The sequence below is a fragment of the Sylvia atricapilla genome, chromosome 16 (genome assembly GCF_009819655.1).
Source record: "Sylvia atricapilla isolate bSylAtr1 chromosome 16, bSylAtr1.pri, whole genome shotgun sequence".
In the NCBI taxonomy this organism is placed as follows: domain Eukaryota; kingdom Metazoa; phylum Chordata; class Aves; order Passeriformes; family Sylviidae; genus Sylvia; species Sylvia atricapilla.
Genome location: NC_089155.1, coordinates 7,373,573 through 7,400,910, shown reverse-complemented (window position 1 = coordinate 7,400,910; position 27,338 = coordinate 7,373,573). Strand labels below are relative to the sequence as shown.

Here is a 27,338-nt window from a genome sequence, read left to right as displayed (position 1 = left end):
GATCGTTTACAAGCACAAAGCATTCGGGTGGGTCCTTGGCCTCGCTCCGGGCTGCAGCCGCAGCAAATCCCGGGAAGGGACAGTCCCACCCGCCTGCCCCACCAGCATCCCCACACCCCCGGGCAGCTGCAAACCCCTTGGACCCTCTGGGTCTCCTGGCGATCAAACCAGGAGATGGTATCTATACAGCGCTTGAAGAGGAACATTTATGGATGCAAAGGTTTATTATACTTAGTGAATAAAGCTGATAACGAAAAATCAGTATTTTCCATGAGGGAGAACTTTGCACAAACTTCAATGAAAACTTTTTTTTTTCTTTTTATCTTTTTTTTTTTTTTCTCACAAAAACCAGACACTTCACAAAATTAATTTTGTCAAAATATAAGTTAAGCATAAAACTGGTGCCTTGCCCCCTTTGTGAGTGCTGCCACTGCTCTCTCCGGTAACCCACGCTGTCTGTTACGGAATGGAAAGCACAGCTTACATTAACAGGACTGAGACATGTTTTGGTTTGGGTTTTTTTTTTCTTTTTTTCTTCCTTTTAACACCTAAATTTAGAACCCGCTCTGGTGACTGATGGCACCGACCTCTCGCACAGGGCCCGGGGCGAGAGGCAGCGCTGGGGCCAGCAGCACCCAGCGGGGCTCGACAGTGGAGGAGAAAGCCCTTTTTGTTATACAGTGTTTATTAAGTAGATTCAGTCTTATATATGATATACAGATTCAAAAGAAAAAAAAAAAAAAAAAAAGGATTCCACATACTTATGAAATCAGTGCATTTAGCAAGTAATACCATGGAGATAACAGCTCGATTAACAGCTCATTGGTCTTTGTTAAGTGAGGGGACAGGGAGTTGGCCTGTGCTAATCATTCCACAAACAGAACAGAATTAAGTTGCATCACATATATAATAGACACACATTCTAAGAATTAAAATATTAAGCCACATTTACTGGAAAAATCCACAGTATATAACACAAATAACTCTTATCAAGCTCGTTGAGGAGGAAGTGCTCATCTGCTTAAGAGCCACATGAAGTTGCATAGGTGCCTATCTGCAAAAATATCATTTCCAAAGGAATCAATTGATTAAGCAATAAAGTGTCACCTTAGAAGCTGGATTAAGTGCCATACGCTTTCAATGTGAGCCCTCGGGAAGGCACCAGCTTCCCAAAGAGCCTCTTCTCCCTCGTTGGGAGCCTCCCGAGGGACCGCGCTCCCACCCTCCACCCCAAACCAGCGGCCGGCTTGGGGCGAGCTCACCCCCTTCCCTAAAGTATTCCCAATTCTGTTCAGGAGTGTTTTCCCCTGCTCCTTCCACTGCTCCCCTACATCAGTTGGACCCTACGGGCAGCGCCGCCCTCCCGCCGCTGTGGGAGGAGGAGGAGGAGGAGGATGGGGAAGGCAGCAGCACTGCCCAGATCTGGTGCATCAGAGCTCCGGATCAGCTCCCGATTGGAATCGCAGCAGATCCGTACAACTACCAAGGGGGAAAAAAAAAAATATACAATAGCTTGTGCAAAACCCAAAATTGCTTAAAGGGTGTCTGTGTTTGGTGGGGTGTCCCTCCGGGCGGGCGCGTGGCGGTGGGTGGGTGAGGCTGTGGCTGGGTTAAGCAGACGAACTGGGTGAGGGGCAGCTTCCTCTTCAACAGCAGGTCTGGCAGAACACACGGGGTCGGGAGTTCTGTACATGTAAACAGTACACTTTCACTGAGTCCAAAATTAGGAGCAAAAATACAAAGGTTCACATTGGTCTTAGGTAGATACAGGCGAAGAACTGAGCTGTGCAGCTCCGAAACAACCGAACAAAAGTTTCTAAAGCACCACTAAATTATATAAAAATCAGACCATGGACGGATTGTAGTTGGTGTCTGGTGAAATACTATGCTACCTTGTAAAAAGTTTTACAAAAAATTACAAATCAAAAGTATATTAACCCTCTGAGTTCAAAGCAGCATTTTTTTTTTTTTTCATGAACTGGTACTAAATCCGACGGCCGCTCCGGGAGGGAAGTGGCCCTTGGGATCAAGGGAGGTACAAGTTACATCTGCTCACAACCCCGGGAACGCTCTCCCATAGAGAAACAGCATCATGGGAACCGCACATCCAGGGCAGGATGGGTGTGTTGAAATTAAATTAAATCTAAAAAAAAAAAAAAACAAAAAGAAAAAAAAATCTTTTTTCGACCAGTGATCAGCTTTTCTTAACCGAACCCAAGACCATCCAGACCATTTGCTAACCCAGCATTCTCCTTCCACCTCTCAGACATCTGGAAAGCTGGTGTATTCTGCTCCTGCTTGTTCCTTCTTGTTGAGAACCTGGACTAGCAATTCCTGACCCCGTCCTGCCCGGTGAGAGCGCAGGAATATGGCTGTGAACAGTCCTGGAGCACAGGGAGCCACGGTGGAGCACGGAGCAGCTGCAGAGCACGGAGATGTCTGTGAAGCTCATGCCAAAGGAACCAGAAAGCTGTGGCTCACAAAAAAAAAAAAAAAAAGGGGAGGGAAAAAAAAGAAAAAAAAAAAAAAAAAAAGATCCCTGACAGAAATTCGGAGTCAATCCTGTTTGTTTCACAATTTGTCCCAGATGTGGCTGTCACCAGGGCTTTGGGAATCCGAGTCTGTACCATTCAGCTGCAGGTTATGAACATCAGGTGCTGGGACAGGGTGGTGACGCGGCCTCGGTGTCCTCTACAGCAGTTTGACCACGTGTGAGAGCTCCTGAACTTCCACATGTGCCGAGACAGGTTCAGAGGTGATCAGGAATGACTTGGATAAATAAAACTTAACCCAACTGTGGCTGTTGGTGGTCTGTCCATGTGCCCCCGGGTTACCTCTGTTTCAGTACAAACTGATGGCAAACTTATGGCTAAAGGTTCCACTGCCTCTGCCGAGGAGAGAGGCACCGGTGTGGGTGGGAGACCGTGGAGAGGGAGAATCCCGGGACAGCGATTGTCTCTGCCTCTCCTGCCTGAACGGTAAGACTTTCACAAATGGCTGCGGTTACAGATTTTGTCAAAGGTTTGTTACTTCATGGTATTCACACAAAAATAAATATTTACATAAATTCCAAGTATGGGAGGATGCAGTGGACAAACCAAGCAGGCTTGTGAAGTGCTGGGGAAAGCGTTAAGTCTGAGCCCTGCCTGGGGGCTGTCGTCCCCGGGGCCCCTTCCCCACTGCGGGCAGGAGGGGATGGCTGTGGCCACGATGCTCCCGGTTGCAGCATCTGCTCAGGTCTAAGAGCCACCATCACCTCGTCTCTGCACTGACCCCTCAGCTGCACCCCGTGGTGAGGGGCTGGGTCCCTTTTCTCCAAATGCTACGGAAAGTTTAAGGTTTGGGGGAAACAGTCAATGCAACGGTGATCCCTTCTGCTGCGGGGCCAGGCACGCCTGGCCTCAGGAGCCAGCAGCTTTTTCTGTTCTGAGACTAAGAGCAGGGTAAAATTTTGCTTCTCTTCCAGTGTGTGGAGCATCTTGGGGTACAGAGGGTACAGGGGAACTGCCCAGGCCTGCTCCTGGCTGGACCAGCAGCTGCTCAAGCCTGTGCCACCAGCGTTGGCCCCTGAGGCAGCAGCCCCTGGCCACTGGCTCTGAGTGGCCAAAACGTAAGATAAAAACCTGGCTCCAAACCAAGAAAGTTTCTACCTACAAAACGGCTTTACACTTATCGAATTTCTATCTCATGGTGTAGACTTCAGCCAAGTGGGGGGGCTGCAGGGGACAGGGAGCAGCGGGACCCTCGCTGGTCTCTGCACAGCTCCAGAGCACATTGCATTGCTGGGCTGGGCTCAGCACCCCTGGCCGGAGCGAGGTCCCTGGGTTAGCAGCACTGGCAGTAGGTATTGCACTGAGCAAAACGAAGTGCATCGTTGTGGGGGGGTGGAAACAGGGCAGAATGGTCATTGGACTACGGTTCTTCCACACTTTGGGAACTGTGGGCTTGTTCCAGGACTGTGAGCAGGGAGGGGGAAGGATCCCGGGCCCCGGAGAGGACTTTGTCAGTTCTTGCTGCTCAATGCTGCCCGTCTCCCCCGCAGAAGCAGGTGGTCACCACTCCAGCTCACCTGGGTGAGCCCTGGGGCTGCCCTGCCTCACACCCCCGCGGGGGTTCCTGTCCCGGCGCTCCCCCGGGCTGGCTGCGGACGGAGCGGAGCGCACGGCCGGGCACTGCAGGACCCCAGCCGGAGGTTCCAGCCTCCTCGGCACGATCCCCATGTCTGCAACACTCACTGTCTCCCAGGACCGGCGCGGCCAGTCCTGGAAGAAGCCCACAATGGAGTGTGAGGTAGAGTACGGATGGTGACCGCAAGACAGTGTTTCTCAGGTATCTCCTTCCTTTCTTCCTGCCTTCTCTTATCTGCAATGACTTTAATGAGTGTGAGATGTCCTTCCAGCCGGAGGTCTGCTGAGCTTGCCGAGTCTCTGCGGGAGGTTCAGACCTCACTGCTGCTACGGGACCCCTTAGAACAAAGGCCTAAGCAGGACGCTTGTGCTGCTGTTCAGCTCCCACCTATGCTCACTGGAGGCTGAGCAGCCTTGATGTCAAGGGCTGGATGGCAAACTCGCTCCCTGTGGGACAAGGGTTCACCAGAGAAACAGGCAGAGCTGCCTGGAAATTAGTAGTGTAGTGATATGGAATGTGTTATTTCACAGGAATAAATTCCTTCTGATCAGACAGACAAAAAACTGGCAATCTGTACAAACTCAAAAGAATCCATTTTCAGAAAAATAAATTACTAAGGGGAGAGGAGGGTCCATTCCTCAATAAATATGTGATTCAGCTCACCTAAGACTTGGAAATTATCCAGGGATGGGAATCTAACATTTGGGTCCACAAAGGTTATTCTAAATACATCTGCAGCCCCAAACCTCCCCAGGCTCCCTTCTGCCCTTCAAAGTCCCACATCCTTCCAAGCTGCAGGGTTGGCTTCTGGTCAGCCGGAGGCACAGGTGTTGGTACGGTTCCAAAACGTGTCCTTGTGCCTGAAGTCCCAGGTGCTTGGAGTGTAAAAGAAAACAGGTCTTTTGGATCCCACCTTCTAAAACTACATGTGCCCACCGCGTGGCGGGAGGACGATGGTGGTCCTGAGCAGGACGCCGCCGGGAGCCTCTTTCTAGCAGGTATAAATTGTCTTGTCGACCGAGGAGCGATGCAGACACGGGGAGTCAGTTCTGCTGTAAAATGAGGTTTTCCAGTTCGTCTGCAGAGCGGAGCAGGAAGGCCGCCGACTCCCGGTAGCCGGCGATGAGCTGCCGCACGGCGCTGATCTCCGTGGGGCTGAGCTGTGCCGCCTGCATGCCCCGGCTGGTGCTGTTGGAGGGGGCTGTGCTGGAGGCCCCACCTTTCATGCTGAGATCGGTCGGACCTGCCAAAGAAAAGTGAGAGGGAAGTTCGGGCACAGCAACCTTTTCCGTGCTCATCCTGTTGTGATTCCAGACCTCTGCATCACTTGGAAGGTCCCCACAGTGCCCAGATAACGTGAGGAGCTCCCACAGACACCAGAGCAGCCACTCAGTGCCTCTGGAACAGGAACGCAGGTTCAGAGGAGCCCACAGAGATGCTCAAAAGGCTGGAGCACCTTTGCTACGGGGACAGGCTAAGGGAATTGGGGTTGCTCAGCCTGGAGAAGAGAAGGCTCTGGGGAGACCTTAGAGCTCCTTTCAGGGCCTGAAGGGGCTCCAAGAGAGCTGCGGAGATACTCTGGACAAGGGCATGGAGTGACAGAACAAGGAGCAACAGCTTCAGCCTCACAGAGGGCAGGTTTAGATGAGATACTGGGAAGAAATTCTCCCCTGTGAGATTGGTGAGGCCCTGGCACAGATTGCCCAGAGAAGCTGTGGCTGCCCCATCCCTGGAAGTGTTCAAGGCCAGGTTGGACAGGGCTTGGAGCAATCCGCCCTAGTGGAAAGTGTTCCTGCCTGTGGCAGGGGATTGGAGTGAAGTCAGCTATAAGGCTTCCTCCAAACAAAATAATTCTGCCATTCTGTAAAGATGCCTCAGAGCCAACATGACAAAAATCCCATCCTGCAGCCTGGCCCACAGCTCTGTGAAAAGAGGGTCTGCTGGGAGGTAAACCAGCACTGCTACTGGCAGATGCACCATCAAAATCACCTTCTAGGTTCTGGTTTTCCCTCTGCACATGGGGAGTAACATTCCACATGGGCTGTGCTTCCCTGGTTTATCTTGACGAGTGACCCCAGCAGGTAAAGGCAAGGGAAAAAGTGGACTTAGCTTCATGTTGGACTAAGTAAGACAAGCAAAACAAAGACCAAGAAACACACAATCAATTGGAAATGAGGAGTGCCAAGAGATGTACAAGAGATGTGACAGTAGTCAAGGGAGAGGAGGTTGGCAAGGCTTCAGCCAGGAGGGAAGGAGAGAAGACACTGAACTAATCCTTGGGCTGTGAGCTGAAGTGCTGCACGCGGATGGAGCAGTTGGTGATGCTGGAGAAAGGCTTTGGGACAGCTGAGCTCCTGCTGGGTGGTCTGATGCAGCCATGGGACACAAAGCAAGGACTGGGTGCTGAGGCTGTTTGCAAACCAGGATGGGAGAGTCCAGCTGCCCTCAAGTCCAGGTGGGTGCCAGTGCTGATGGTGGCAGGGAGGGGAGCTCCTCGCCCCGGCTGGAATGGAAAGCATTCAAGGAAAGCAGTGCTGGAGCTGCGGGAGGAGCAGCACCAGCAGAAGTGTTCCATGCCAAGAGAACCAGAGCTTCAAAGTGGGGGAGGAGGAGGAGAAGGAGGAGGAGGAGAAGAAGGAGGAGGCTCTCATGCGAAAGCAATTTCACTGGACAGAAAAGGCAGCAGTAAACTGAGCCTGAGCCTGTTTCCCAGCTCGCCAAGGGAGAAGGAGCTGGGAGCAGGGATGTGGGCTTGAGCAAGAATTGCCTGAGGTGGGGGATGGAGGGTGAAGACACTTCTGGGCAGCACAGCCCTGCAGGGCCTCTGCTCAGAGAGAGGAAAAGATGCAGCTCCTTGCAGAGTGCTCTGAAGGACTGGGCCAGAGATTGGGAAAGACAACTGCAAAACAGAGGTTTAAAAATCCCCTGGGAAAGAAAGAAGGCCAGGTGCTGCTGGGTGCTGCACCTGGGGCCTGTGTGCTCCTCCTGGGGCTGCGCAGGGATCTTCCTGCACATTCACTGTCTCACATGGAAGAGGCAAATGAGGGTGCCTGGCAGTGGGGAACCGAGTGCCTGTGCTGTTCTGGGGAGGAACCATTGCTGTGAGGATTAGATCTCAGCAGCTGGAGGCTGGGACAGGATCTTTATTCAGGGTTAAGAAGCATTAGGAAGGGATGATAAGAGTTAATCCCAGACAGGCATCTCTCAGGCCTCCGGAAATCACATCCTTCCAAATCCTGGCTCCCGTCGGGGTGGGCTGAGGCAGGAGCCCAGAGCGCACCAGGACAGGCAATGGCAACCTGGGGATTGTGGAAGGACTGGACAAGGACTGGCAAGGGACCCAGCACCTCCTGCCACCACTGCTGCAGGACAAAGTCAGAGGGAACACTTGGTCTCATCTCATACCTCTCGCTCCAGGTGTAGTTGAGTCACCAGGTACCTTCGAGCCTTCCTATGCCCCCTGCTTTAGCCCAGGATACTCTGCTCTGTTCACTTGCTCCTAATCTCAAGCTCTGCCTACACTCTCCTGCCTTCCTGTCCTGCAGTCCTGCTTTCCTCAATTGTTCCCAGGCAGTCCCCAGCCCTTCAGAGCCCCCCTGAGCTGTGGCTGTGCCCCTCACCCTGTCCCCATCCCAAGAGCAGAACAGCTCATACCAGCAGGAGATCAGGGCAGCGATAGGCGCCGCCCCTGTTAATAATTAACAGAGGATCTGGTACAGATTCTCCTTTTTTTTTTAAGTGACACTCCTTCCCTCCACCAGTGCCACCCAAACCGTCCTTCCAAATGCAGTTCAACAATTAACCACCTGCCGATGACGTGAGCAGAGCCACCAGGCAGAAGGGACAAGAGGGGATTTTGGAGCAGCTCTGTGCAGAGGTGGGAGAGGTGCTGTCACGACTGGGCTCTGTGGGACCTGTGGGAGCAGCCCCTGCCTCTCCTCCAGCAACCAGATCAATCCCACGGCAGGGGATGCCAGGAGCCCCTGGTGCACTGCCCAGGCATGGGCAGAGGCAATGCCAGGGTGGGCTCCCCGTGCCCCCAGAACAGCCACTTACCATTACTGTGGTTGCCCGTCTGGAGGGATGCGGGGGGCTGCAGGCTGCCCCCCAGGGACCCGTAGCCACGGTAGCTGTAGTTCAGGCTTCCATTGATGTAGACTGGGTCTTGGGAGTAAGATGAAGCTGGCAGTGAGTAGGAGGAGTGGGTGATGGCTGTGGAGTCTCTGGAATGCTGCTTGTCTAGAGCGATCGGTTCATCCTGCATAGGGGGAACACAGACCTATTCAGCAAGGAGCCTGGTTGTCCTCTGTGGCCAGCAAGATGGACAGTGCAGGGATGCCTGGTGTCTTGCAATGTGGCCAACCCAAACCAGCATTCCCATCCCCATTGGCCTGAGTATCAGGATACACCACAGGGTTCTGTTCTGCAGCCCCTCAGACTTTCAGAAAGCTTTTTGACCCCACCATAGGACACTGCCAGTTCTGCTCCTCGCCCACCTCCAACTGCCAGCCCGTACCTGGGAGGTCTGGTAGATCTCCAGCCGCATCCTCTTGGCTGCTTTCCGCGTTTCGCTCTCGCAGGCGGCGGCCAGGATGTTCTCTGCCATGGCTGAGGTCAGGTGAGGTGGCGTGGGCCTGGTCTGCAGGGGCACAAGCAGAGAGGATGCTCAGGGATGTGCTGCCCTGGGCACTGGGACGAGGGGCAGGGCCCTGGGGCAGCCACTCACCATCTCCATCCCATTCTTCTTCATGCGACGGCAGGACTTGAGGTAGGTGCGGATGCGCTTGCGTGCCCGCTCCTGGAACTCGGGGAACTGCCTGCTGCAGGACTCGATGATGGCCTGGATCTTCTCCTTGGGCTGCTTGGAGATGGGAACCATCCGGTCCAGGTTCTCGTCCACAAAAAGGCGCACGAACATCTGCAAATGAGAAGACAGGTGGTGGGAACCCCGTGACAGAAGGTAGGTGGGCTCACCCTCCCTGTGGAGCTCTCCTTACATTGAAGGCCTTTAGCCTCTCCGGGTCCATCCCCTCCGAGTCATTGATCTTATCATTGTCTTCATGGTCGTCGTGGTCATCATCATCTTCATCAGCTGTGGGGGCCCTGCCGACAGTCAGGTCCTCGGGGCAGCCGCTCACCTCTGTCTTGACGGAGTCATAGCTGCCAGAGCTGTACGGGGGGGACTGAGAAGAGACGGGTTATCACCAGCAGCTCTCACCTCATGCACCTGCCCTTTCTCCTTGTCTCACTAGGTTTGTCCCCCTTCCTGAAGGCCCTCCTGCAACTCAGGGAGGTGAACCCATGGCCAGGCACCCCTGCGTGTCACCTCCTGCCTGCTTTGGGCAGGGGGGAGCATGGTGGCCTCAGCAAGCCTGTGATAACACAGAGGTCCAATGGCATGTATGGCTGGTGGCGCCATGGCTCTGCCTGATCTTGTGGGAAACATTGCCTAACCCAGCATGAATGGGCTCCTTGTCACATGGTGGCTGTGGCACAGCTGGTCAGGGGTGAAGTGAGCCCACTGCAGTGCTCAGCTCTGGGGCAACTGGGGTGTGGGGCATGTCCCTGGCTCTCCCAGACCATCCCAGGCCGTACCTCTGCTGTGGTTTTCACCCCGTACTTGACCCTGCTGCGCAGCCCGTCGGCACTGCAGCTGTCAGACTGGTAGGAAGGGGTGATGTGAGCGGGTGTAAGCTTGTCACAGAGGTTGATGGGCTGGTCGTCAGCGGAGGCGGTGAAGTCCATGGGGGCTGCGGTGCCATTGCCGTTCATTTCGGGGAAGGCGCTGTCGCCCTGCGTGCTGCTGGACGTGGAGGGGTTCAGGGTGGAGGAGCCATTCCCGCTGCAGCTCTCTGATGAGGAGTCATCTGCAAGGAAGGACGTGTGGTCACCCCCCTGGCACCCTATGGCCACCTTCCTGAGGCTGCTCTGGGCTGAGTTGTCACTGGGGGCCAGGCTGCCTTTGGACCCTGGGATGCAGCAGATGGAAGTACAAATGCTGGTGTCCAAGCCTGCAAGGTCATTGTCACAGGGATCCATTCCCTCATCCCTCAAAGTACACCAGGTGCTGCCGTGCCCCATGCCCGAGCCACCTATCCCTCTGCAGGTGACAGTCCCCACGCCTCCGCCCTTAGCTATGGTGCCTGGGTTTGAATAAGAACTTTGGAATTTGGTCCTTTTCGGTTTCTGTTTGCATTGCAGGGAGGAGAAAGGGGCACTGCCTCTCCCTGCCAGGTCCCCTGCCATCCTTCTGGCCCAGTTTGGGACTGGGTGCAGTGGGAAGTGACAAATTCCAGCACTGCTGGCTAAGGGATATGCTTAGCCAGCAGTACAGAGTGCTCTGCAGAGTGCTGGGCCATGGGGATGACACATGAGGACAGGCTCACTTGGGTGGGGAAAACCCTGAATCCATGGTGCCTGGAAGCAGCATTAGGAGCTCTGCTCACAGCTGGCACACCACCCAGCAAGGCTCCTCCTTGGCATGCTGCTGCAGGGAGGGGACAGGGGCTGCACGATGTCCTTCCTTTCTCACTCAAAGCCCAAGTGACCTACACCCTACATGGACACTCCTGTTCCTGGTTTCCACGTGTCCCAGAGCCATCCCCACAGCACCTGCAAAGCTTTTTCCCCACTACACAAACAGGTCAGGACCCTGGCAATGGCAGTGCCACGTACACCCTGTGCACAAATCTTGGCTGCATTCACACCCCAGGTCCCGGCACCATCCCCCTGCCTGTTCCTGCTCCCACCATGGCGGCTCCCAAAGAACAGCCCAGCAGTGGCAGAGAGCCTGGCACTGCCTGCACCCACCCTGCCTGCACCTGGCCAGGGAGCCCAGCCCTGGGGCCAGGCACGACATTTCAAACTGCTCAGCCTGCTCCCTTCCCTCCCCCTCACCGCAGTAAATCCTTTATTTCATTAGGTGCCTCCGCGAGAGGGAAAGGGCGAAGCACGTGGGAGCCGCTTCCTGCGCCAGCGTGCGCCGGGCGGTGAACAAAGAAGCTGTCGGCAGCGACGAGCAGATGGCCGTCCCTGCACCCGGCCCGGCCACCCTGGGACAATGGGCCGGGGCTGTGGGGCGGCCGCAGCCCTGCGCCGATGGCACATGAGCGCCAGGTCCAAAGGTGTGCGGGCGCAGGGCGGCGGGATGGTGCCCAGCTGCTGCCATCCACCCTCCTCTCCTCCTCCTCCCCCTGCCAGCACCTGCGGGAAACTTTCCTGCGAGGCTGGGCGAGTGCTGAGGTGACCCTGCGGTGGCCCAGGACTTTGTATCCCTTAAAATAAACACACTTGAGGACACTCGGGCATCCGAGCTGACTGTGGGGCCGGCCGGGGCTGCCGCCGCGTGTCCCCAGTCACCCCGCCACGGGCGCCAGCGCTCGCTGCCCAGCCCCGCGCCTGCGCCAAGGCAGCTCCTGGCCCCATGAGCCCCTAAATTAAAAGGTCCCTACTGGAGCTCCCTGCTCAGCAGAGCTCCCTCCCCCTCCTTTCTCTTGCGCTGATCCACTTATTCGTCTGAGCGATGACCAGAGCTGACCTAATCCCCGGGGTGGTGTTTATGTGCCGGGTGCTCTGGGCCGGTGGCAGGCGTCACCCGCCCCACCAAGGGGCTGGGTCCTGGCAGAAGCATTTGGTCCAAGCTCTCTGTGCCAGGGAGTGCGGGGCTCCAGAGGGGCTCAGCAGCCAGCATTTATCCAGGGGCACCCTCCAAGCCACCTCCCCAAAACGAGCTCTGGTCTCCTGTCCCAGTGTTTGCAATGGTGGGGCTGCAGTGGGTGGCGGCTGCATCCCAGACCATGTCCACAGGTTCCTGCTGCATCTGGAGGGGCAGGATCCTGGGGGCACTGTCACGTCCTGCCCCACAGCCCTCCTGGCCCAGGGCACTGGTCTGGTGCTGAGCTCCCCAGTGTTTTGCTGTCCCTCAGCCCGGGCGCAGGAGCAGTGCTGGCTTGGCTGTGGCCCCAGCAGGAGCAGGCAGGTGGCCGGGGGCACAGAGGCCTCCCTGCCCAGGATGGCGGCTGTCCCTCCCCCAGCACTGTTCTCTGCGCCAGGGGAGATGGGGCTCCCAGAGGGAGGCTCCAGTCTCATCCAGTGATGCCTCTCAGAAGGATTAAGGAGAATTATTCCCTTGCACGGAGGCACGAGCTGTAGGCCAGGCCCAGCCATCGGCCTGGGCACAGCCACAGCAACAGCGTTGGGCCAATCGGTGTCGTGGCCAGGAGGATGGTGGGGACCTCCTCCCTCAGCTCCTCGGCAGCCCCTGGCATGGCTGCCTGCACCAGCAGGGCTTCAGGCCCACCATGGCACAAAATCCCTGCCAGGCAAGGGCACCAAGAGAGGCGTCATCTGGGAGAAAAATGTGCAGGTGCCCTGAGCATCCCCAACCTGTCCTGCAACATCCCCAAACCTGTCCTGGGCATCCCCAACCTCCTCTGGGCAGCCCTGCCGGGATGAAAGCATCCTCAACCTGCTGTGAGCATTCCCAATCTATCCCCGACATCCCCAATCTTCCTTAAGTATCCCCAACTCCACCCTGGGCATCCTACTCTGCCCTTGCCCATCCACCTCCAGCCTCCTCACAGCCCCCAACTCTGGCCCCCCATTCCTGTAGGCAGTGACAGTCCTGCACTGGCTGCTGACATCGGACAGGATCCTGGGGGTGACACCTGGACTGGCCCTATTCCTCCATGTCTCAGGTTTTCTTTTGTGTCACACAAAACACACGCAGCAGCAGCTGCACGTCAGGTTTCCACTCGATGCTGCTGCATTTATGAACCCTGGGTTTGCTACAGGCAAAAGATACTGCAAACAAAGAGGAAGATGTCTCTAGGAACCTGCCAGGTGGGATAAGGAAATGAAATGGGAATCTAATATCAGTGGCCAGCACCTACTGAAACAACAATTTAGTTTATACAAAGATGGATATATGTAAATAATAAGGTTTTTAAACCCAGGAGCTACAGATATTTTCTTATTTCTGTATTTTTACAAGTTATGCTCTCCCAGAAGCTCCATACACAAAGTGGTGGGTTACTCTCAGTATTGTGAGCAGAGAAATGGCCACAAATTCAAATTGGTGAGTCCTTGGGTCTGGGTGGGAATGGCGAGCCAGCTTGAAAATGCAGATGAGCTCAGGAGGGAGCTGCAATCTCCTTGTTTGGATGGATGGGACAGGGATGGGGATAGGGACAGGGCTGGGGATGGGGACAGGGCTGCTCCCTGGGCAGCTTCACTGGGGTACCTCCAGCCCACAGCCATTCTTGAGAGGAGCTGGGGCACCCCACAGCAAAGTGGGACCTGGGGGAGAGGGAGCAAAAGCACTCCCACTTTGGGTGCTGGGACCAGATTTAGGCTCCTGCTTTGCTTTGGCAGCTGTGTCAGGGCTCTGAGCAGTGGTGGGGCTGTGTTGACCACACTCCATTCTGGCAAAACCCACCAAGCTCCGGAGCTTGGAGAGGTTTTCCGCATCTCCCAGCAGTGCCAAAAGCACATGTCAGGAGCAGGGCTCCAGCAGCAGCAGGCGAGCAAGGCCAGGCTGCACATCCATGAATATATTCATTATCAACCAGCACGAGCCTGGTGAGCTCCCTGCTCACGGCTGGAGCTTGGCTGCACGAGGAGCCCCTCTAATGAGGATAATTGGGAGCCCCCCTGCTCCACCCCCGTGCCCTAATTGAAGCAGATGGAACTGCAAAAACAATGTCACTTCTAACTGGTTTGATCTTTCGGTTGGAAAACGGGACTATTTCGTTCTCCTGTTTAATCCCCTCGAGCTGGGGCTCCTTGGGCTGCATGGAGGTGGAGCAGACCCTGGCACCGTGCGGGACAGACTGGTGAGGCTGGAGAGCCCAACAGAGGCAGCTGGCCCTGAGGTCCATGGACTGCTGCCCTCTTCAGCCCCTCTGCAGAGGCCAGACCACGACAAGACACGTGGTGAGGCTGGTGAGGTGGCTGTGGGGGAGCAGCCTTGTGCCTCTGCTGCAGCCCCGGCATCTCCCCGGCATCAGCCCAGGAGAGCAAGAAGCAAAATGGCTTCTTGGGCCGCGGTGCTGGGGGAGGAGGGGATCAGTCACTTATTAAATGAATTAATCAGGGCTCAGCGTTTTCATTTTGAAGAGGCTGCTGGATTATCCTTGATTTCTGTGGCGCTGGATTTGAGGAGATCAGGAGGGGAAGGGGCGATTTCCAACACCTGCTCCCCGGGAGATTTTACAGCGGGGAAGTGGTTGGGTTTAACGTCTCTGCCGGCGCAGGCCACGGCACCACTCTCCAGAGCAGAGTTAAAGATGAATGGGGCAAATTGTTCCTCCTCCTGTCACATCTCCAGAGCGGAGACAAAACCTCTTTTGACTCAGGAAACAATGAGCTTATGTAAGAGCCAGCGGCCCACGGAAACCTCGCCGCAGCCCCGCACCATGCAGTGGGCCAGGGTCCACCCGGCTCTGCCCACGTCTCACTGCCATGGGACCCCTGGCCGGCCTTGGGACAGCCTTCCCTTGGCTGCTGCCCACCTGCCTGCGCAGTTGTGGGTGTCACAGCCATGCCAGGTCCCACCAGTGACCTTTGGTGCCCCCATGGGCCATCATGGATCCACCAGCCATTGCCCTGCCTGCTATGGCTCCAGGGGTAATGGCAGTGGTTCTGCCACACCTGAGTTCCTGTGGCTCGTGGGTGGGTCTGTCCCATTTCCAGCCTGCTGTGGCACCGGAAAAGGATGGAGCTGCACACCCAGCCTGGGAGTGGCTGTCAGGAGGGCACAGAGCATCCCACCGCCGCCTGCCTGGAACAACAGCCAGGAAGATGAAAAGTGCCATAAATTATTCACTCACAAAAGAGACGAGAAGGGGAAGAAGGGGAGGAGGAAAGCCTGCGAGGAAGGGATACTTAATACAAATTACAGAGACTGAGTGGGAATGGGGGCCCTGTGGGGGGGCCACTGCGGGGTGTTAGAGCCACACTCATTAGGAGCAAAGCATCAGCACTGCAGGGATCCCGCACCCACAACTGGGTGGTGAGTGGCAGGAGAGGCCCTGGCCCCGCACCGCTCATGCAGTCAGAGCACGGAGCCCATTTTCTCCAGGTCCTGCCCAGCGTTTGCCTCCAAGATGCATAAGAAAGAAAAAAAGCAACGTGGCCAAGGGCCGCAGTGCACTGGGGCTGGCCAGGTTCCAGTTAAGGCGCTCTATTTCCTGTCTTCCTTCGCTAACGCAAACCTCGTTATGTCCCAGACAAAGTGTCCACCCTCCACACTCCCTCCCTGGGTCCCTGCCTTGACCAGAGCCCTTGACGAGCCAGACATCTGGCACGGCCGGACACAATGCGCGTCTGCAGGGAGAGCTTGGCCGGACAAGGCAGCGCTGTGCGGCCGCCTCCCTGTCCCCTGCCATGAAAGGTGCCCCCCAGTGCCGTCTCCCCCCAGCTCCACTGCCCAGCCCCAGGGAGCAGCTCCCTCCGGCACCGGGATCTCACCGCGCCAAGCCCCGTGCTGGACATTTTCCCATGCACCAAAGCTCGTCAGCTCCTGCTGCACAGAGCAGCCTTGTCACAAACACTCTCTGTGTCCTTCCCTTCTCCTCCCAAACACTGTCCCTTCCTTCCCACTGCTGCTCCTCCAGCCACCTTGCTGCTCAAGGAATGCTTGAGCCAGGAGCTGGCCCTTGCTCACACTGAGGAAGGAGGTGGCACAGATCAAGCCTCTCCTTGTGCCACTGCTGCTGGCAGCCACCCGGATCCTGCTGCAGGGAGGGGACACGCTGTGGCCCCATGCTGCCTGGGCACTGCCTCTCCCCATGCCAAACAAACGGGTTTGGTGGGTTTAGGCTGGATTCATGCCGAGCTGGTGTCTCCAACACAGACCTACCACCAGAGAGACCCTCCTGTGCACCCCCAATCCTTTAGGGACTGTCATTTAGCACTGTGGGGCTCACTTCACTGTCTCCACTCACCCCTCTGGTTGGGAGTACTCAGTTTGGGGAGGAAGGAGGGGCACATGTGGTGCTGGCTGTCCGTAGCCTGGTGATCCTTTCTGCTTCAGATTAAGGAGGAGACCCCCAAAACCCTGCTCTGTGTACCAGCAGGATGAACTCACTGATTTGGCAGAGCCTGCACCAGCCATGAGAGAGCTGGAGCCGAGCTCAGTGCACCAGGCTGGGAAAACCACCACAGCCTCACAGTGTCCCTGCTGCACTCCCCAGCCTGGCAACAGGGAAGGACAACTTTCAAAGGACACCGAAACGAGGGTGTTTATCACAGGCCAGGGCCTTTGCTCGGGAGGAGCAGATGTGCCCCTGGAAGAGGTGACAGGAATGGAGTCACCAGCACAGACCGCTCAGGCAAGGCAGTGACACATTTGTTGACTCCTGCTGTGGAGCCAGCACGGCATGGGGACACCATGGAGAAAGAGGAAATATATCCCTAATGAAAACGAGATAAGGTTGTGTCTAGCTGCAGTAAGGCCAGGCTACTGGCCCTAGTCTTGTTTAGAGCTAAGGCTTTAGGGGGCCAAAATTCAACACTGGTGCACAAAGCCCTGGAAACAGTGAGTATTTTGCAGCCTGGGCTAAGCAAGTGTCTTGGGGCTCACAGGCCACGTCCTGCACTAGCCAGCCATCAGACAGTTGCCCATGGTCTGCTGGGCTCCCCCTATGGCTTACAAAGGGTGTTTGTATTCACCTGGAGCAGCGCTAGGCTGGCTGAGGAAAGCCCTGGGAACTGTGTGACACCCAGTGCTGCAGCAGTGACCCTGTGAGGGCACAGTGAGGTGGGCACCACTGCCCCATGGTCAGAGGCCAGCTGTCAGAAGCACAGTTGTGGAGTGGGACATCACTTGGGGATGGAGCCTGGCTTTTGGTCAGCACTTGGCAAGAGGCAGCTCCTCCCCAGAAAGCTCTGCTAGGCTGGTGGTTCAGGGGAGCTGGTGATGTGCAGCGCATTGTGGGCATCTCATTGAGTGCCAACAGTGTGACCCAGAGCTGTGGGACATGTGCCATACCAGCAGAGAGACTGCTTTGCTGGGGACAGCTCTGTGCCATCCCAAATATCCCAGGGCAAGGTGTCCAGAGGAGTGACACGCCTTACAAGTCCCTGGGACAGATAATACTTGCCCACATGTCCTTGAGGTCCCTCTTTGTAGCCCTCCTGAGGAACGTCCCCAACACCCAGAAGCCTGCCTAGCCAGCTGCCTCAAGGGATGCCCCCAAGAAGCATGTGCCTTCACAGTTAAGTAGGTTAAGAAAGTCCTTTCTCCAAGGTCTGGATTAGCCACTGCTGCTCCGGGCAGAACAGACTCAGCGGGGACGCTGCCAGTCAAGTGAGGACGGCACGTGGGGATCTCAGCAGAAGGGGATCAGTCCAACATGGTGCCATGAAGCAACCCCATGTTCCCCACACAGAGTGAGCACACCACACACACAGGAGTTTTCTCTGCTCTTCAAAAGAGGCTGGTGAGCAGCAAGCCCTGCCTGTGGGCTGAGTGCTGCTCCTGGGCAGTAGAGCAGGATGTACAGCCAGGGACAAGGCAAGGTGCATCCTGTTAGTGGGCAAGACAGGGGCTCTTCTCTATGAGTTCAAGCACTTTGCCATGTCACACACTGAGGTTTGAGGTCTGACTCCTGCTTTACTTTCAAGGGCACTGCACTTGCCAGAAAGTCACAGCAGATCCCGGGGTGGAATACCCAGCACCCCTGTGATGGGATACCCCGCTCAACCCCACACACCAGACTGAACTGGGAGGTTTGTAGTGCTCGCCTGTGGAAGCAGACAGGCTCTGAAGATGGAAAGATGGACAGAGCCCAGCTCAGACTGCCACAGCAGCACAGAACCAGGGCCTGGGATCTGTGCTCAGCTAGCACTGGGCATGGGATGCCTTCAGGAATGGAGATGGGCCCAGACAGCAGGACGGCGCAACATTCAGGGTCCCTTTGCTCCCAGTGTGTGCTGGCTCCCACAGATGTGTCCCTCCAGGATGTCCGGCACAATAGCTCCGCTCCAGCAGCAGAGTTTGTGTTGATCTTGCTGTTGCTTTGGGCAGCCGGCGGCTTCCTGCGGGCACGTACGCTGTGAGCAACATCCGACTGGGAAGGGATGTTGCTGGGAGTTTCACGTTTTCCGTGCTGGGGCCCGCAGGATGAGTAACAAAGGAAAATGGAAGGAGCGAGTGTGTGCTCAGTGTCGCTGCTCAGGGCTGGCCAGTGTGCCCCAAGTCCCACTGAGCCAGCAGGAACCCTGCTCTCCTGACAGTGCCTGCTCTGTCCATGACCCACCCCACTCTTTAGGTATATTCTGCTCTCCCTGCAGCTCCAGGGCTGACACCAGTTGTAGCATGGCTGTACTGGGCCAAGGCTTCTGGGTACGCAGGACAAAGAAGGTGTTGGCTTTTGTCCCAGCTGCTTTTTAGGCCTCTGATGATTTAGCAGGTACCTGTTTATCAAAGTATGAGATGACAATTCCCTGCTCTCCCGCCTCTCTGGATTTCAGACAACTCTGCTCTATGCCACAGGAGAGCACTTGTCACTCCCGAGCCTTGAAAATACCTGGAGCTGGTGCTTTGGTCCTTTAAACAAGACTTTTTTAACAAGTGTGTCAGACGATACTGCTCTCCTACTAGGCAACTCTTCATTAAAACTTTATACTTTAGCAAGCCTTTCACTGAAGACACACTCCAAGCATCACACCCATCAAACAGCAGCAGGCAGGACCAATTTAGTAACTCAAAAGGTTTTCCTGAAGGCAGAGAGTATCCAGTCCTGAACAAGCTCCCCACAAGGACGTGGTGTGCAGCCAGATCCCTCTGCAGCACCAGGATGCCCGGAGTTGAGCCCAGCCTGGCTGCAGGGGATGTGTGGGGCTTACTTTAGTGCTGGCTGGAGCTCTGCAGGACTGCAGGGCACAGGGGACAACTGAGCACAGGAGATGTGGACAAACTTCCAGCTTGGAAGTACTTGTGCTGCCCCAGTGCAGGCACACTGTGCTGGCAGCTTGGCCAGCTGGGCTCCAAGGAGGCTCCACAGCTTATGTGGGCTGGTTCCTCACGTTTTTTGCACAGCCTCAGCAAGCTCATGTGAACACAGAAAACACATTTGTTTCCAGAAAAAAACCCTCAAGCTTTCATAGGTCAAGAGAAGAGGAAATTGAAGAGTGGTCAACACTTTGTGCACGTTCCCTTCCCCACAGCAGTAATCTGCTTTTCCTCTCACGACATGCTCCTCTGCCCCATCCTCCTTCTCTGCTCCATGCTCCTCTCCTAACCCACTGCCCTCCTGGGTGACTCCATTGTCCTTCTTCCCTTCCCACTCTTGTCTGTGCTCCATTCTTGGGTGGAGGAGCATTGGTTTGGCAGAGGGCATTAGTCTGTATTTAGAGCTCTGATACAGATCATGCAAATTCACCACAGGCACAAAACCTCAGTCCACAAAATTATTCTGAAGTATGACAACTTGGTGAAAATCACAATTCCCATCTGTTTTTTGTTTTGTTTTTTGTTGTGTGGTGGTTTTTTTGTTTTTGTTTTTTTTTTTTTTTTTTTTTTTTTTTTTTTCTGTATGGGTCTCATTTGTCACCCTGGGCTTGGCTGGCTTATTTTTCTGACACCATCACTTCTGATCCACCAAAGTCTACCCAGTTCAACCAATGCTGACACCAGGGACACTTGCATTCCTACGGGACTATTTCTGCTTTATTTCTCATCACTGAACCTTACAAAAGAAATTAAAGGAGCCAAGAAGAGCCCCAAAGAGGACACCTGCTTCTGAAGGAAAACCACAGGGCATGAAAAATTGGAAGCAATTCCTAAGAGGACACAGAGAGAGAGAGAGGATTTAGATTTAGTGAGAACATCTTGATTTGCCTAAATACTTGAGTGCCTTATTAAATTACTGTCCTGTTGAATAACAGTGTTCAGCAAAGGGATCAAAACTGTGTCATTCTAGATTGTAAATGAGACTTGGGAATTCAGTGGTGAGGGCTAAGTCACAAGCCCGAAATGTCCCAAAGGGAGAATGGCAAAGTTCAGGGGGTACAGAGAGACCCAATCAGGCCACAGGGATGAGAGGCTGGGCTTGTTGAGGTGGAGGCTGCAGCCTAGTCCTGAAGAGACAAAAGCTTCTATGGGAGCAACTGTGTCACCATCACAACACTCTTCCTCCTGCCAAGACACAGCCCCGTGGGGCCCTGGGCAAGCAGAGGGGCCCATGCCTGTCCCATCACTGGGATTGCAGTGCCATGCAGTCAGGTTTCATATCCTCACCAAGGCTGCCTGGCTGCAGAGCTGGGGCTGGCTAGGGAAAACCAGCGGTTTCCCAAAACTGCAGATTTGGACTGGAAACTGAAATGCCACAACTCACTGGACTGAAGAGAGCAGTGGCCTTGTTGTCCCTGGGACTGAAGAGAGCAGTGTCCCTGTTGCTCCTTCTGTCTCCACCATCTATGCCACTGGCCACACCACCAGCTAAAAGCCACCCCAGGGAGACCTGACAGCACAAAAGCCTTTTCTTTCCTTATGGGTGGTTTTTCAATCCCCTTTCTTAAAGCAGGACCGACCCAGTCTCAGTTGCTCCTCAAATTCCTCTGCTTCGTCCTGCACTCCCAGCAGCAGCCAGGCTGGGACAATGAGGGATTCAACCTCTTGAGCAAAAGCCAGTAACAGTCCAACCACCAAATCCTCCCAAGCATCACAGCAATGAACTCTGACCTGAACTCATACTTCTACCACTTATTTACTTGCTCTTTTATTTTAAGCTTGCATGTTTCACAGACGCAACACACCACCTCTCTTCACAAAACTCTTCCTCCCACCCAGCCCATGTGTGCTGCTTTCAGCCCTTCCAACCGCCTGCCCTGAGGGAGGAGACACCCATGTTCACCCCACACAACATCGCTGTGGCTGCTGCAGATTATTCACAATTTCTTGCCCAGGGGATGCAAGAACTGCCAAAGGTGCAGCTCTCCAAACACAGAAACCTGTGAGTGCACTGCAAAGCCTTGGCATTCTCCCTGTATTCAGAACTAACAGTGCTCTCTCCTCATCACCTGGGAAGAGGACTTGGGGAACCAAGTCCTCCCCTTAGAAGGGGACTTCTTAGTGACCTCTTTCTGGAGGAGCTGGGAGACAGCTCCAGGCAGAAGGACCATCCACTCCAAGTTGGACAGGGCCCTAGCTGAGCAGGAGCCCAGAGGCTAAATTGGAAGGACTGGAAGCCAGCTCTGAGCTGATATGAAATCCATCCCACAGGTGGGACACCTGATCAGAAAGGACTGGTTAATGTTTAATAAGTCACAAAAACATCCTGTGGCAGAGGCTTGGGGCTCTTCCTGCCTGCCGGGGTACTCACCGTCCTCATGGCCGTGCAGGTTCTGCGGGCTGCGCATGCTCTCGTCCTGGCTGGGGCTCAGGCTGGAGTTCAGGTGCTGGTCAGCTGAGATCCATGTGGAGTCGTTCATATCAAAGTCCTCGCTGCTCACCGACGTCTCATCCTGGAGGCAAACAGGAAAGGGTTAACTCATGGAGCTATTTCCTTTCCTCCTTTCTCTGGCTTTAACATCTCCTCACCACACTCCTTCCTAAAAACAATTGGGTGGGCAGCTCCTGTTCCCCGCCCTGAGAAGTCCTGCTGGCCCCTTGGGCTTCCCAAGGCCACAGCAAGCAGCCCTTCCCTGCGCAGGGCGAGGTGGCTGCCCCAGCGGGGACCAGGGCTCTGCTTCCTGCCTGAAGACTTGCCTGAGCAATGGCACTGTCTCTAATTGAGGACAATTAGAAAGAGCTCACATCCTGTAGGAGCGGATGGCTGAGCCCTGGAGTTTACCCTTTAATCTCCATCCACCCCAGAGTGTTCCTGGTGAGGCAGCGGCTTGGGGGAGCTGAGGACAGGCGAGAAATGGCTCCATAAAACAACTTGGGCTTTTCTGAGATCAAATCATCTGCTACACGAGGAATCACCAGAGGACTGGCAGCAGAAGGAGCAGCTTCTGGGGCATATCTGGACACAGGTATGTATCCCCAAAGATCTGCACTGCCTCATGCTGTAGAGGAGGCTCCTCCAGACCTCTCCAGAGGGATATTGCCTCTGTACTCTGATCAAAAACGACAGCACACCTTGGGAAGGGGATGGGGGAGTGAGGTCCCCAGTAAGGCAAGGACACCCCAGCTCAGGCCAGGGACCCCAGCCAGCCGCCTGCTCCCTGACGATGGCATAGATGACATTCCTCTCTCCCACTTCTGCAGCTCAAAGGACATTTTCTCTCTCCCTCTCTCCCTTCTCACTAACCTTTACAGTACTTCGAGACACAGCCCTTGGATCACTTCCAGCGCCGGAAAGGTCAGCCACAGGATTTCAAAACCATCATCATAAAGGCAGCACTGAGATCCTGAATGAGAGGAGGGGCTGCGGGACCTCCCCAGGCTGAACTCTCCCAACGCAAAGCTTGGGAGGAAGCAGATCCGTGTTCCCGTACGGACACGGTCCTGCTGGTGATCCCTTTATCTGCCTTCCTCTCCCTGCTCCCCTCCCTAAGCCAGGGGCACAGACAGCCCTGGGGTGCAAGGGAACACCAAAAATGTTTCCAGAACCGCTTTCAACTCTGCTTTCCTTTGATTGAAACATTTCAAAGGCTTGTAAACCTCTCCGCTCTTATTTTTTTTTTACCCTCCCCCTGGTCCTGAGATAAAATACAATCCCCGCTCCCTTTCCGTGTAAGCAGTAATTGGCAGCACCCCTCCAATCTACGCCTGCTCCTCATAAAAATGGCCCTGTCTGGCTGCCGCTGGCTGATAGTTTTTATTGTGAACAAACAAATGTCTTTAAAGACAGGTTTGTGCTTTTCCTCCCAGCTCTTCGTCCCTGCAGACACATCTGCTGGCTCAGGGCTTGTGCCGCCCCCAGCCCGCTCCCTCCATGTGCCTCCCGGGGAGTTTCCTGGAATTTACGGCTTGTGAAACCCTGCACGCACCAAGGGACAGACTGATGGACAGAAGGACAGGGCTCGGCAGCCCCAAGCGTGCCCCTCACAGGGACACCCTGACCCCAGACCCATCAAGTGTCCCCAAGCAGCCCCCCTGTGCCCAGGTGGAGCTGAGCAGGAGGGCAGAAGGTAGAAACAGGCACATTGTCCCCGGCTCAGCACAACTCCACTGCTACACCAGCCACATGGCAATCCTGCCTCTTCAGAAACTCCATCTTGTACGTACAGGAACAGAACTGCAAAGGTCTCCCTGTTGCAAACTATAAATAGTCTCTTTATTGTAAGCATTTGCAGGGAGGCAGCCACCCTAATATCTGGCCTTCTTCACATGGCTTACTCAAGATTACTGTCAGGCTTAAGAGACAAATGCAAATGCCAAGGTCCTTGCTGCCCACAGTCTCTCACCTGTCCGGTGAGGAGGAGGAGCCCGGGGAACGACCCACGATGTTTTCAGGTTGTTCAGGCTCAGCTGCAGAGGACATCCAGCCTCAGCACACAAACCACAACCCAGGAGGCATCATGTTCTCCATGCACTCAACACATGGGAGAGAAGCAGTGACAGGAAGGATGCCTCACATGTACATGCAATGTAAAGTGCTTTATAAATGTGTACAGTTCTCTAGAGGTGCAATAACATTTGCCTATTATTAGAAATACTCTGGCTATCAAACCAGAAACTGATAAGCTATAAATGACTCAAGTTAAACAAGGCTGTCACACGTTCACCAGTCCAGAAAGTCACCCCCTGCTTTCCAGCCAGAGCTTTCTGCTTTCCAGCAGTAATACCCTTGGCCAAAATGCCAACAGGGTGAACTTCCCGGCACCTCACAGCTCCCACTGCACAGCCCACCCCAACAGAATGCCAAGCCAAATGTGCAGGTGGCAGCAGGAGAACCCTTCCTGGCAGTGGGAACTGCGGAGAGAGCATCCAGTACCTGCTGGGTCTGCGCAGCCACTTGGCTCTGCCCACACCACAGTGCCCCAGGAACTCCTCACACCTTTGTGCCTCTTTACTAAAGAAAGAGAAAAGCCCCAGCCTCAAGTGTGGCTCTGGCCATCCCCATCACTCCAGCTCTGGCATGCTGCACTAGCCCTTGGCTGCATTCCTCACTGCTTGTAGGGACACCAGAGGCCACCAGCAAACTCCTGCCTCAGGACACCCCTTGGAGACTGAAGGCTGAACATTGTGACCTCCAAGTGCTGCCCATGAACTGCTGGCACTGCCTCCTCATCCCAGGGACAATCCCAGGGACAGGAGGCCCCAGCAGCAGCGTCCAGAGCACCGACTGCCCAGCCACAGAGGGACAGCAGCACGGCACAAATACAGCCTCAAAGCACAGGACACCAGAATAGGATCAAAATTTCTGGCTGGGTGGGAGCTTTGAACCTCCCTGGATGCCAGTAACCTGGCTGAAGGCTGAGCCTTGCAGTGGGCTCCCCATCCAGCCAAACAAGGAAGCGCTTCTCAACAGCAGCAACAGCCACAACTCGGAGCAATACGGTAAATCTAATCTACCCTTCCACCCTCTTTTGGCTTGCAAGTCAGGCAGCTCATTCTTTTTCCTCTCTGGGTTCTCAGGAGAATTCCCTCTGCTAATTTCTTCTTTCCTGTAAACAAACTTCAAATGAAACTTTCATTAGAAAACAGAATGCAATCCATTACCAGTGCCTGTCTCAGGACCTGCTGCCTTTTCCCCAGTTCCACACCACTCGTGGGCACAGATGCAAGTGTCAGTGGCGCCCCAAGCAGCCAGCCCAGTGCCAAACCCTGAACCCCAGCACTGCTGCTGCCGCCCTCCTCCTTCCTGCCTTTCCCAGCTCTCCGGAGAGATCTCCTCAGCCCGCAGTAAAGTCCCATCGCTTTGTTTCCAATGTTCAAGGGACTGAGCGATCAAGGGTCAGGCAGCAGAGCTCCTCGCTGCAAGGGGAAGTCGGATCCTGCTGCTGCACTCACAGGGCACACCCAAACATCGGAGCAGGGCTCCCGGCACCACTCAGGGTTTGGAAAACAAAATCCTCGCTTTTCTCCTTATCTACAGTCCAACATTCACAGCTGCTCTAGAGACATTCACAGCCAATATTTTCTACCCAGCAGAGGCAGACACTCACATGTGCAGGGCTCACACTCCACATTTTTGTCCCACTTTCCATTCACGATCTTCAAGCACTGTGCCTGCAAGCGTCCGCTGAGCTTCCCAACTTCGCTGCGAGTAAGAAAACTATTCCTCGTATTATAAAGCTGGAAACCCCAGGTACTGACAGCCACCCTGGCTGGTCCAAGAACACAGCGAGTCGCTGGCAGATCCAGGAACCTAATCAAGCCCTCCGGACTGCAAGGCTGTAATTGCTAGACAATGTTTCTTCACCAAAGCTCTTCCTCCTGGAGAGCAGCCTCCCACAGCACGGGCTGGAGCAGGGCAGGGGGGGAAGCTACTCTTATAACCTCGTAAATATATGCAAGACTATCAGTAACCTGCTTATTTTACAGCCGGGCTCAGTTTCAAGGGGACTGCCTTGCAATCTCTCTCCAGTCATTTACATGCTGTGCCTCACGTTTAATATTCCAAGCTCCGAGTCTCAGGACGGTTTATTTTCTCTCTTTAAGTCCTTTTATTTTAAAACATGTCCTTTCACGCCACAGCCTACTGTCCCGATGGGATTTCCTTCCGCGGAGCAGGAACCGAGGCTGTGTGCCGTGCAACCTCCCCAGCACACAGCCACGCTCAGCTTCCCACCAGAACCAGCCGTGTTTTTAGAATCAACAAAAGGCAACGCGTGACTGCCAGCCCCCAGAGCTGCTCCGCTGCCACGCCGGTGCCGTGCACGACACGGGCACCCCCCAGACCTGCCAAACCTGGCCAGGGCAGAGCTCCTTGCGCCGTGACCCCCGACAGCGGCGCGCAGGGACGAGCTCTCAGGAAGGCAGCCTCATCTCCGTCTCAGCCACTGTTTAAACCCAGCCCTCTGAGCATGCCAAGAAGGTATTGAACCAGATTTGACCCTAACTTAACCAGTTCAGCGCAGAGAAAGGCTTACTAATGGAAGATAAAACACCCCGGGTCAAAGATTGGTACTGCAGCCACAAATACTGTGGTGGTCATTGCTTCAAAGACCCGAGAAGCCTCACAGCACACGGGTGTACGCAGGCTGTGGCGGCGGTGAGCTGTGACTGCGCTGCTTACTCGTGTGTACAATTCCCACACCAAAGAGAACATCCCCGGCGCTCTTTGTCAGGTCACTTACGTCCTTATTTACCGCGATTTCTGCTTATTTCCACGGGACCCGGCACAACGCGAGTAATTTCTTAGTTCCCGAAAATGGGCAAACCAGTTAATTTTAACGGCAAACGGCAAATGGAAGAGGAAGGGAAGCTCATCCCTTTCTCCCCCTCCCCCTTCTCTAAGAGCTCTTCTTCTGGGAACCCCCCGAGCATTCCCACAGCCCCGAGGCGCGGGGAGCTGCCAGGGCGGGGGGCGGCCCCGCAGCCCCTTCCCGGAGCCGCTGCCCCGTCCCTGCTGTTCAGCGAGGAGGTGCTGAACGCGGGGCAGGGGGAACCAGACTCCCACCACCACCCTGGAGCCCCGCACCTGCCTCCCCCGCACCTGAACTTGCTCACAGGCGTTCGCTTTTCCATGCGAGGTGGGGACGGTGCCCGATACCGCGCGGTGTGAAAGGGCACTTTGCTCTTCCCCCAGCACCGGGAAGCGAGTGTCGGGGGGGGGACGGACCCGGTTTTGGAGGCGGTGGCCAGGAGGAGCAGCGCTGTAGGCTGAGCGGCCCGAGGTCCCCGTGTCCCCACCCTCCCCGACGGCCACGGGACCCCGGTGGGACGCGGTTCCCACGCGTGTGTCCCCGCAGCAGCGAGGCGCTAGGCGCCGGGCGAGAGTCCCCGTCCTACCCCCGCCCGCAGGTAAATAGATACACCCGCGATGGAGCCCTGCCCGCGCGTGTGCGGGGCTCAGCGTGCGGCGAGGATTGACACGTAAGTAGGGCTTTACCTCCAGGGAGGCGGCTATTTCCAGCACAATCCCCGCCCGGGGCCGGGGCCGGGGCCGGTGGTGATGGCAGCGCGGGGCCGGTGCCCGGGGATGGCCGGGGAACGGAGCGCTCCCGCCGCCGCCTCCTCCCACTTTCTTCGGCGCTTTTGTGCTCTTCCGGGCGCGGAGGAGCCGCGCCGGGCGCGGGGAAGGACGCGCCGCCCTCCCCCCCCCGCCGCCGGGCAGCCGGGCGGGCGACCCGCAACTTCCCGGGGCCGC

At 55.5% G+C, this 27,338-nt stretch overlaps 1 protein-coding gene across 1 annotated transcript; it reads right to left on the bottom strand.

Annotated features, from left to right (window-relative positions):
• Positions 1-205: 205 nt before the first annotated feature.
• Positions 206-27,338, bottom strand: NOL4L (nucleolar protein 4 like). The gene is made up of 8 exons (XM_066330719.1): positions 27,081-27,338; positions 21,456-21,597; positions 9,724-9,995; positions 9,126-9,311; positions 8,855-9,046; positions 8,645-8,767; positions 8,185-8,386; positions 206-5,371 (listed from the first exon to the last, which is right to left on the bottom strand). The coding sequence occupies exons 2-8, from the start codon at positions 21,562-21,564 to the stop codon at positions 5,172-5,174; spliced, it is 1,284 nt and encodes a 427-aa protein (XP_066186816.1). The 5' UTR covers positions 21,565-21,597; positions 27,081-27,338; the 3' UTR covers positions 206-5,171.